Source organism: Vitis vinifera, chromosome 9, assembly GCF_030704535.1.
Source record: "Vitis vinifera cultivar Pinot Noir 40024 chromosome 9, ASM3070453v1".
Classification (NCBI taxonomy): domain Eukaryota; kingdom Viridiplantae; phylum Streptophyta; class Magnoliopsida; order Vitales; family Vitaceae; genus Vitis; species Vitis vinifera.
In genome coordinates, this window is record NC_081813.1 from 10,424,070 (window position 1) to 10,435,868 (window position 11,799).

General features: G+C 35.0%; 1 protein-coding gene across 3 annotated transcripts; it reads right to left on the bottom strand.

Annotated features, from left to right (window-relative positions):
- Positions 1-514: 514 nt before the first annotated feature.
- On the bottom strand, positions 515-11,369 carry LOC100254164 (uncharacterized). Of its 3 annotated transcripts, none has more exons than XM_003632724.4 (10): positions 11,141-11,366; positions 10,198-10,282; positions 7,132-7,206; positions 7,006-7,042; positions 2,263-2,346; positions 2,058-2,118; positions 1,856-1,962; positions 1,456-1,521; positions 900-1,052; positions 515-792 (listed from the first exon to the last, which is right to left on the bottom strand). In XM_003632724.4, the coding sequence occupies exons 1-9, from the start codon at positions 11,166-11,168 to the stop codon at positions 957-959; spliced, it is 639 nt and encodes a 212-aa protein (XP_003632772.1). In that variant the 5' UTR covers positions 11,169-11,366; the 3' UTR covers positions 515-792; positions 900-956. The 3 variants fall into 3 exon arrangements, with proteins under 3 accessions (XP_003632772.1, XP_002273365.1, XP_010654869.1); XM_002273329.5 differs by having other exon boundaries at positions 11,084-11,366; XM_010656567.3 differs by lacking the exons at positions 515-792; positions 900-1,052; positions 1,456-1,521 and adding an exon at positions 1,605-1,748 and having other exon boundaries at positions 11,084-11,369.
- Between the last annotated feature and the right edge of the window lie 430 nt (positions 11,370-11,799).

Genomic DNA, 11,799 nt, shown 5'->3' on the forward strand with positions numbered 1-11,799 from the left:
CGTTAAGAAAATGATATGGGAGACTCATTCCCAGGAAAAGGCCAATGTTCTCTTCTAAATAAAGCCAAATGGTGGCATATATCTTATCGTGAAGGGAAGCAATATCTGGAATCCCATTCTTATCTCTCTTTCACAACAATGTCAAGATCCTCTTCTTGATTGGTAAATTTTATTTACTTATTTCACTCTAAAAAAATTGGGAAGGTTAGCTTGAACCCTCCAGTGTCAGGACTCTCTTCTTGCTTCACTGGGGGACTTTGAATGGATGATGTTAAAACTGGGAGAATATGCTTCTCCAATATCTTTTCCAGGTTTGATGCTAGGGTTGCCTTGTGGGGCTCCGAATCAGGGAAATTGTCTTTTGTGACCAGGAGGCTCGTCCATGTGTACTGGCTTCAAAAAAATAGGATGGGGCAGCAAGTTTCCCACATAAAAAATAAGTTCTCCAGTAATAACAGTGGACCTGACCAACACAGCATACTCAACACAAATAGAACAACTCAAACCACCACAATTATATCAGACCAGACTCCTTTGATCAATTAATTGGGCAATAGTTCAAGTATTTAACAATTGAAGCTGACAGAAACAGTTGTAAGGAAATATATTGTCATTTTCGCAAGTCTCCATGACACGGATGAGAAAATTCTAAGGGGGTGTAACAAGAGTTCCACGTTAGTATAACAAAAAAGATGGAAAAAAGGAAATGGGAGAAGGATGGCCAGGCAATCGAAATGTGCAGTTCTAGCAAAGGTCGCCAATGTGACATAAATGTGTACTTCTAGCACATTCCTGCAAACAGAGCAAACACAACAAAATTAATTGAAGAGTACAGCACCCTGAGAACCAGTAGAGTACATATGATTCCGAAATTGAAAACACTTCTCAAGTATACCTACTTTAATGGTAAGTATGATTGAAGACAGATAAATAAGTTTGCCAATTGATGCCAAAATTCAGCTGTGCTTCGCTCTCCTCCATTCAACAAAGTTGTCCAGGATCAAGGGCCAAGCAAGTTCCGGATCATAATTACGAAGGTCAGGGAAACTTATCTGTGATCCAAATAAAAAATAAAAAATTATAAAATCAGGATATCTTCATACCTTATTGAAGGACTGGTGAACCAAATAAAGTTATAACTTGAGGAGGAAAAAGGATAACAGTTTACCATGATGTTATGACTGGAGATCAAAACACAATTAGAATGGATTGCTTCTACAGATTAAAGGTCATTTTTGGAAAGCTAAACTCCAAATAAGGGGATAGACAAAAAAAAAGGGGTTTTGCTTTTAGTATGTGTTAGTTTGCCTGCTATATGCCATATGTTTTCATTATAATACTGTTGCTTATCTTCAGGTGCATCATGTGTGCCAGAGTAGCAGCCTATGATAAAGAACACAAACATAATGAAATGTGATCAAGAGATTTTGGAAAAGTAATTAGATCATTGAATACCTCATTGCAAAATCGGAAAAAGCCCATCCACTGGTCCATGTTAATGACTTTGTAATCATTCTGTGTCTGCATCCAGGAATAACAACATTTTAATAAGATTTTTGTCTTTTGTAACTTCTTGCTCATACTTGAATGAAATGGAAGTGAAGTTGATGGTTCAAGAAATATAAAATTTGCATTTTATATAAATTTTTTGTTCCCCTCTATCATAAGACTGAAACTCTCCAGGTTAACAATCATAATGTGCTACATCACAAGGTGCACGACCTCCTGTCTTTCCACCTATGACCCCACTGGAACAAAGCCAGGGACCATCGGAAAAAAAATAGAATTTATTGGAGGGTAAACCCAAGCAGTTACACTCAAATTGAAACATTCCACATATAACACAACTACTGACCTTTAGATACTCAACAAATGAGTCAACCTGGGCTTGGAATTGAGATCCTAAAACAAGATCAAGCAATTCGCAGATGCTTTCAATGTCGATACTCTTTTGTTTCTCCTCTGAGGGAAAAGACTAAGTTATAAGCAGTACAAATGAGGTAAAAGGCTAAGTTCTCCAAATCAAGGCTACACATGCATCCATAGACTTGTTATACCTGTTAAGCAATACTGAAATGCATAGGAATAGAAGTCCACAAAATTTGATGGCCTCCTGACCTTTTTTAGTAGAAAAAGAAAAGGAGACAAAAAAAAAAAAAAAGAGGAAATATTAGTATTTATACATCTCTCTCATTATGAGGCATCCAACCACAAACTTATCATATTCTCAGTTCAAATAGGTAGCCACTTAGAATCTCATACCTCTTTCTCCAATTCAGGGAGTGCTTTCTTCAATTTGCTTACAGTGTCAGTTCGCAGAGCTTTGAGGCCTCTGCGCCACTCCTCCTATTAAAGTTAAGATTGGAGGTGCCATTTCAGAAAGCAAATAACCTTAAACAAGGGAAGAACAAGAAACAAGAAATCCAAGGTGTCTTGATAAGCTATGCAATAAAATGTAGTTTCAGAAGCATGAAGGATTAGGAAGATAGAGAAAAATGAAGAGAAACTGAAAAAAAAAAAAAAAGAGAGAGAGTGTTTGTTCTGCAGGTATCTTCTGCAAAATCTTCTCTTTCTCACAAGCAACACAAGGAAGAAGCTCTCAACAAGAAATATAACCTAAACCAAACCCCAATAAATTCAATTCAGCACAACCAAAACCTTTAATCCCAACCATTAGGGATTGATTAACAAAAAATTATCACCATTTATCTCTTTAATCTTGGGTCATCTCCTCCATCAATCATACTCAATCGTGTCTTTTCTCATAAGCTCAGCTCAGATTCCATTTAGGCCTTTGCCTTGTAGCACATTCAGTAGCAAAACCACAGGTCCATCCCATTGCTTCATTGGTCTTCTTAATACAGAGCAGACAGATTGGTATACATTTATGGCTTGATAGCATGCCTAGCAAATGGCAGTAAATCATAATAATCACATAGCATGTCCAGTCAAATCCCTACTGGGATGGGTTAAAGGTTTTTGGTTGGGATAAAATATTCATACACATCAGTTGCTGGGCAGTGTAGAGACCAGCGATTAAGTCAGGTTCCAATTTAGGTCATTCCATCCCAGCCCTGGCTCTACAATCAATGTCTAAGTTACATGAACACTTTAAAGTGTGAGAAATATATTTTATACACATGATGCGACAAGGTTTTTGGTACAGGATATATGCCCAGCATTCCCACAAGTCAGATTTGTTCTTCACAAATGTGTTCAACAAAGAAAAAGAACAAATTTCCATCACATTTGAAGTGAGTTTGTTTCTTGTTGGTTATATACTTCAATCTGACCTACAATATACTTCAATCTGCCAGCCAGGCCAATGCCCAACACTTCTACCAGAGCCCATGTGACATGGCTCAACATTACTGGTTGCTTTCTGGTCTTCCTGTAACCAATGGTACACTACAAATTATGTGAAGTAAACATCTCAACATGACTTAACAATGGCTTTGGCACATAATACGCATTCGACATGTCTACTAATCACATGTGATTGCTGTTAAACAAAATACATGAGCTTATGTACATCAATATTTGTTACTGACATAAACATCCATAAGTAATGTCTTTGTATACAGAACATCCCTGGGTAATTGCATAAATTTATGGATTACATTCACAACACAGAAATGCAAAGACAAATACAAAATAGATTGAAAACATAGAAATATAAGGATAATAAGTAGATTGATTGACCCATAAGACAGTGAAATGAACATGAATTGAAGGCAGAACATCGCCACCATTCACCAGTGATTTTTCCCAATAAGAGTATTTCTGAGATCTACTAAGTTTCAAGAATTCTTCAATATCTAGAACAGATTTCAACTACAATAAGAACACCTCTTTCTTAGACTAAGCGACTTCAAAACCTAAAATATCACTTAAAAGTCCTAAGCTTATATTTGAATTTTCTTTTCAAAGATAATCCTTGAGCCAATGAATTCTTGTGATTCATTTCCCATCGCCTAAGTTCCATGGGCATGGATAAAAACATTTCTGCTGAGACTAAGTTTCTACAAGTCTGATCCATTTAATATTCAAATTTTAACATGGGCACACAACTCAATATTCAAAAATATGGGAAAGTGAAGCTTCTACTTAATATAACATGTCAAAACATGGATGCTCTTTTATTTTATATCCATTTGTAACACAGAATATAATTATTAAAGTATCCTTCTCCAGGGGATGTACTAATGCCTCTATGGTCAGGGATAAGATGAGGCGAACTGGGAAATTATGAATGCATGAGTCTAAATCTTAAGCTTTGAAGCATCTAAGTGCAGGGAATGAACATCAACTGAATGAAATGGAGGACAATTTTACAGTTGCTGGTTTTGCCAACCTTGTAGCTCCATGATACTTGTAACTACTTTCTTTTACTTTCATCTGATGTTATAAAATAGGTACTTCTTAAATTTGCTATTTTGCATGGTCCAAGTGCAGGTATCAGATACAGATATGTGTCTAGTATCTAATCCTTCAGGCCTACAAATTTTAAGGTATGGGGACTCAACAAAAAAGAATCACAATAACAAGCACAAAAAGGAAATTTACTTAGAAATCAATTAAAAGCAAAAAATATCATCAAGAACTCCTCGTATTTTCCCTTTTATCCCTTTATTCCTTATCCCTAAATACTCTTATCAAAGCTCACTTTCTAGAAAACTTCTTCTTTTCCAAAGTAATCTTCTACTAAGGAAGTTAAGGATAAAAATTGGGTTAATTTCACTCACCTCCCCTCGGGTTTTGGCTAAATACACTTGAACCCTCACTGGTTTCAAATTTCATCAAATACCTCTTATTTTGAGTAAGAGGAGAGATGAGTGAAAATAACAAATGAAAAGAATAAGGGAGGTGTTCGATGAAATCCCAAGCCAGTGGCAACTAGATGTATTTAGCCAAAACCTCAAAGGAGGTGAATGAAATTAACCCTAAAAAATTCAATCAACCAAAATCAAGCAAATAGCCATATTTAAAGCAAACTAAGAGTATCGGAAAAAAACCATGCACCCCTACCCATAGTTGTTAACTCATAAAACATATATGTATTGCTTTTTAATTTTTGATATAGTGAAAAATAAATATAAAAAATCTGTACACGTGCATATAGTTTGGAAGTATGAAGTAAAGAGTAATGTATAACTAATTTCATGAAAGATAGTGAGATCTAAAGAATTAATTATATCATAACATATGAAAACATTGAATAATAGAGTTTTAAAAAGTTCAATTTAATAAAACATGAGTTTAATATATAGGTTCATCACAAAATCCACAAAAATAAACTTTTTTAATTTTTAGATTTGAGTTTTAGTTCCAAATTCTACCTAAGCATATGTGTTTATATGTGTTTTATATATGTGTCTCTACGTGTCATCTCCAAAGTTCCACCTTTTAATGTTCATCATCATTCCTTTCCCATAGAAATAAGAAAAAAATTTCCAAAAAAAAAATAATATCTTAAATAAAAGTTTTTATTCAACTATCACCATCATATTATGTCAATATTCAAATAATTCAAATGAAAATTTTTTAATATTCATTGTGAAAATAAATTTACTTGACTTTCACTACGCCCTTTGAAAACAAGAATGTAACTTTTCATATAGGATTATTTTACCTCTCTCTTTTGTGATCAATTTCTAACCTTTTTGTATATTTTAAACAATTTCTTTAATAATTATTTTAATAAACAAAAATTTTGGATTTGATTTCTTTTGAAAATTAGAAAAAAAAAAGTTGATGGTGTATGTATCATTGTATCACATCATGTATCATAAGTTTTTAATAACTATGTCCCTTCCCATGGTATCATGTCGACATGGCTTCACTTGAAGTTGGAAACTCCATGTATCATAGGAGGTTGTAATTAACCACTTTTAATTGTACAATTAGATCCACATGGAGATTAAGATTTATGTACCTTTGAGTCCAGGTGATAGCATAAGGGTCTAGTTTGGACTCCCAAGCCATCACTAGTAGCTAGCTGAAATCCCCTCTATGGAATTTCCGAGAGAGCTATAAGCCAGCCAGAGAACATGATTTTTCTTTTGTGTCAATCAGTTACAGTCTTCAAATAATCTTCAGAGGCAGGTGAACCTGGTGAATTCAAAGCTCCTACAAGTATAGTCTTGCATGGTATTTTACATCCCCTTTCCTGTCTAATTGTTACTGATGCTATCAAATATCAATCAAGAATTTGCTGGATTTTGAGCATTTCATTTTGACCATGCCCCTAACCTTGTCGATTAGTTTAACCATGCGAGTGTGTTCTTTGCAATGAGATATATTGATGGACTTGCAGGCAAATGGGAAAAAGAGGTACAAAGTTTATATGTGAAAGAGGCAGGACATGCCACATTGCATCCACATATTGCAATGCAATAAAATGGGGAGAACCAGCAGATGCAAGAGATCTGAATGCGCTTAGAAATTAAAAATGCATTGGACAATCATCAATTGCTTTCTTGGCCCACCACCTCGCCCCTCTGAAAAGGAGATATAGTTGGAATTGAATTTTAAAAATGCAATTTAAAACCCATATCCTTCTATATTCTTTAACAGTTAAAGAAGTGGAAACACAAATCCCTGTCCCAGTCAGGCACAGCACAGAGTGGCAAGCAAAGGAGAAAGATATGTCTTCACAATCTTCTCATCTCAAGCAACAGTATTGGAAACACAAACTTCAAAAATAAAAATAAATACAACTTGGAAAAGATTAAAACTCAAAATTCTGTATCTATGACTAAATTCAGTTTGATGCTTTGACAACAAAAAAAACTGATATTTTCAAGAATTGGATTGCTATGAATATGGCATATAGTGAAATTGCATGAAACAAAGATAAATAGGACAATTAGATAACAAGTAGATAAATGAGCTGAATAGTAGCTTCCCGAGAAAAAGGATAAGTCAGTACTCAATAAAGACAGAAAAGAGATTCATTTATTGAGCTTCCTGAAGTTGATGGAACATGAGACTGATGTTGCTTACCAATGTAAAGTAACCCTGCTTTTCAGCTTTCATCTTCCTGACATGTGCAGTCCAGCAGTTACAAGATATAAGCTCAGGGTCCATAGGAAGAAAGTGAGAAAACCAATTTACCAAAATAGAATTTACCAAGCAAGCATCAATATCCTGACATCAGTATGATCAACTTCCACATCTGAACAAAGAACCTCAATGCCTTCTGGGCTGTTAAAGAAAGTAGCAGAGATCAGAAACATACTTGCATATATCAAAAGTGCACCAGGAAAGAACTAAATGTGTACTTGCACATGAAGGAATATGTTGCTTCCTAATACAATTACCAGGAGCTTTTTGCTCAATACTCCAACTTTCACACTACCAAAGATGTAATGAACACAATTCAACCATTTGTCAACTATAATTAAATTTTTTAAACGAAAAAGTAGAAAACAATTATCCTTTGGTCTTTTTCTCTTTTTTTTTTTATTTCTTTACCATTTGTTTGCCTACAATTATCTTCTCTCTCTCTCTCTCTCTCTCTCTCTCTATATATATATATATATGTATATATGTGTATATATATATGTATATATATATATAGTTAGATAGATAGATATAGCTATAGATATATATAAATATCACAAACTCTAAAATTGACAAAAAAAAATTACAAGAACTCCTGAGAGTTTCTACTTCTTCACTCAAATAGTTTCTTCCTCCCTCTTCATGAGCTCCTGTCCCTCAAGAAAAAAGTTCATACACAAAGAACCCATAAAAATATGCCTATAATATGTTCAACTTAAATTTCATAATATCCAAAACAAAAACAACATGAAACTATGCTAGCCTTATATTCATACAAAGACCATTTCCTTTTGGCAGTTACAAGAGCCACAATCACGCACAATGAATAATTTCGGATTTCACACCCCATCAAAGTTTTGAGGACAAAACCATGTTGTTATGATAAATTTACCAGTCATCTTATTCAAGTTACAATCATAAAAGAGTTTTGTTAGACTATTAGCCCAAAAGCTTATGTTGTTCCACAAAATAGGGTCCATCCCCATTTGGAATACAGCAAAATGGTCTAAGAGGCCTGGGCCCCTAGGTCCTTACACAAGCTAAAGACCCCTTCAATTTGAAATTTGAATGCCTCAGGCTCTTTTGGCCTCCCCAAATCTACTTCCCCCTTCAGAGGAGGGAGCTTTCGGCTGAAACCTGCAGCAACAACCCACCATTTGGACCACCAAACCCCAGCTATAGGCTATCTTGCAGCCCACTCTCTGCTGCTGTGAGAACCCACTCATTTCCTTTTCTGAAGAGTTCTAACACTTAACTTCCAGGAAGCCAACAGAAGCACTCCACAACATGGGCTCTGATTAATCTGAAATATGGATAAAATAGCAATCAGAACCCGGGCTTGGAGAATGGGACCCTGGGAATCTGCCTGATCTCACCTATCACAAGCAGTCTCACCCAACCAAGGTTAGATTTCCAAGTTGTGGTTTCATTCACAGCCCAAAATTCACCATTAAGATCACTAACAACCATAGAGTCCCTACACCAGAAATGAACAGGCCCAGCAGGTTATCTAGTCCAGTTCTCAGAAACCCTCCTTCATTCCCTAGCTGCCTCAAAAGAAGTCTAATGGCCTAAGACATAAAATTATCTCCAAAATAATGATTCCCTTTCTTATGAACCTAAATGGAAAAAGCAGGGGAATGCAACTTGAAAAGAAAGTAGGCCCATGCAGAGCAAAAAGCTCAATATCCCTACACACTTTCAAAGAGGAAGATGCCCAAACCTTCACCAACCCAACATCCAGTGTAGGGTCCAACATGTAACCCCAATATCTCATCAAGAAGCAATTCAAATCCACTGCTCTCTCCAAACAAAATTCAATGCATCAAAAACATCATACATGCCACCCTACCTCCAGGACACTTTTTAACACTGACCTCCAAGTCACCCAACCACTCCATCACACCTAGAACCACAAAAAACCATGGGTTGGGACTCCCTTGGATGCTAGACCTCTGCCAACTTTCTTCCCACAACCTTCCCTTTACCTTTGCAACCAACTTTAAGAAATTTGCCCTTCATCTTCAGAGCCACTAAAGCACAGCAGAGAGCAAAGCAATGTTCCAGGAAAATAAAGATGTACCTCTTATCTTCATTATACAACACAAACAAGAGGAGGTAACACTCTCTATCATTCATTAATAGATCTTATCTATACAATTGATCCTCTTCAATAGGATTGCAAATAAGATGCTCCTCTTTCTGCAACTCAAGCTTTCTCAAAACCCTCAAAAAACTGCCCAATGCCTTTCCTATCCAACTTCAACTATTTGGATTAATATTCGAACATCAAACCTCATTTTGAATATACTAATGTTGTTCTAACCTGATATACTCTCCAAGTGGACTCTCCAAAAGGTTATGACACACTAATTCCCTTGGTTCTGCAAACAATGTCCTGCTCTCTTTGTACGGGAGAACAAAATGAGAGAATCTATTTAAAAGAACAAAAAGAAAAAGAGAGAAAAAAAAAAAAAGCATTTTCCTTGAAAAATGTTAAGATGATAAATCTTCAAGCACAAGAAGCACCACAACAAGATTCAAGACTTTTCAATAATTCATCCCATGCACCTTCCATGGAAACATGAGAACAACCTACCATACCTATTTTCCAGACATGGTTAGGCCATAAAACATCATGAAATTCACTGTCTATCAACAGTTGGTGTTTGAAGGAAGAGACCATCAAGGAGACATTCCTAGCCCAAGAAGGATGCCTATGCAGTTGTTACCTGTTGTTATACAAATATCAGCTTTTGGTTTCAAAAGTGACCTCAATAACTGTTGTTATACAAATATCAGTTTTTGGTTTGGAAAACACAACCCCATGCAACTGTTTCTAGTCTCAATACTTTCAGTTGCTTCCTGCTAATTGCTCATGTGAAATTACAAACTCAAGAAAGATGTCCCTATCTATAATGAAACTAAGCACTTCACTAGAATCTAAATGGAAAACATAGCTACAGAAAAAGCAAAAAGAGAATCTTTTTCAACATACTTATCACATAAAATAGAGTATCATGCATAGTGAAATCTAAAAAATTATAAAATACCAACTGCAATTTTTAACAATATAAAATTCAATTATCAGTGCCATCAACAGGATCATACAGTTCATCACAGTAGACTTACTCAATCAGATTGGATGACCTATTCGCATATGAATAAAATAGTTGATCAATTCGTTCCAACTCTTTGCTTGTAGCCTTACTTGAAGCTGAAAAAATGAGACTAAATAGTCAGAACCATGGAGGTAAGACACCCTCAAGTGTTTAACAGACTAGAAGATGATATTGAGGTAAAGAAATTTGTGAAAGCAGTTGAGCCACAAATTTTCCATTTGATGGGTCCCAATCACAATAGGAAAACAGGGGTAAAACAACATTGAATAACAATTAATAAATTTGTAAGTCATCAGAGTATAAGTTTAAAATGCACAAAGTCAAGAAGCACGATTCTATATTCAAACAACTCGCTAAAAGGATTTCTTGTCATCTGTTTATCAGACTTCTACCACTAAGGAATCTGTGGGTTTTGCTTATGAGATCTAGGGTCATACCTAGATTCCAAAAATTAAAACAAATTGTAGTAGCCTGCATTTGGTTAGTCAAAAATTCCGACTCAATTTCACTTCCTTTTTTTTTTTTTTTTTTGGCTTTTGTTTGAAGATCACAGGACAAAGAAATCAATCCAAGATTCTTGATTTAGGGTCTTCCAATTAAAATGCGGATTTGGAATTGAAACTTCAATTTCAGGCAATCTAATAGGAACTTTACAGACAATCCTTCCGGAGATTCCTTCCATCTCTTTACTTATCATTTCAAAACTCAAACAACCTAATAAAAAATTCCACATAACAAAATCAGAGCTTGCACTTCAATTCATCAATCAGAAACCCAAAAATAACACCAAAATAAATGAAACAAATCTAAACCCACTTGCTATTAAAAAAAGAAAGAAAAGAAAGAACCCAAGAAAACAAAATATTAATAAATCAAGTCAGAGAGAGACGAGCCACCAGAGCGAAAAAGATCGGTGGCAGATGAATTAACCGACGCGGCGGAATTGGACTGACCCGTTTTCCTGGTAGAGGAGCGACGCATCTTCGAAAATTGTAGAGAGAGAATGAGAGGGAGGCAGGTGTGGAGAGAGAATGAAAAGCAGGAAAACCAGAGCGCGACTAAAACGACGTCGCTCTGAGACTTGGGGTTGCGTCTCTGTCTCTGGTGCCTTTGTTTTCTTTTTGTTTCTTGTTTGCTTGGACAGTGGTGGGTATGAGGTAATCAACTCATACCAAGTGACGTCTTCCTCAAGTCCTTAGAGTTTATATATATTGAGAAAAAATAAAAAGGCAAAAAATGAGTTTTCATACTATAAAAATAATCACAAAATAAGAAATATAAAAAATAGTACTTAAAATGGTCAAATGTAACAATTATATCATTAAAAAGTAGTATCTAAGTGATCAAAGATAGCCTTTAACCAAAAAATGCATGCATATTAATTATTTTTAGATAGTTGTTTGAAATTTGTATTTTATAAATTGGAGTTCCTATTTTATGGTTTTTTTTTTCCATAATTGTATGAAAACACACGTTTTCTAATAAAAATTAATTAAAACTCATAAAAATATAATAAAATTAAAATAATAAAAAATAGCAATACATCATATTGAAGTTTTTTTTGAAAATAATATATATATATTTATGCAACACCCAAAACCTGCCCTAAACA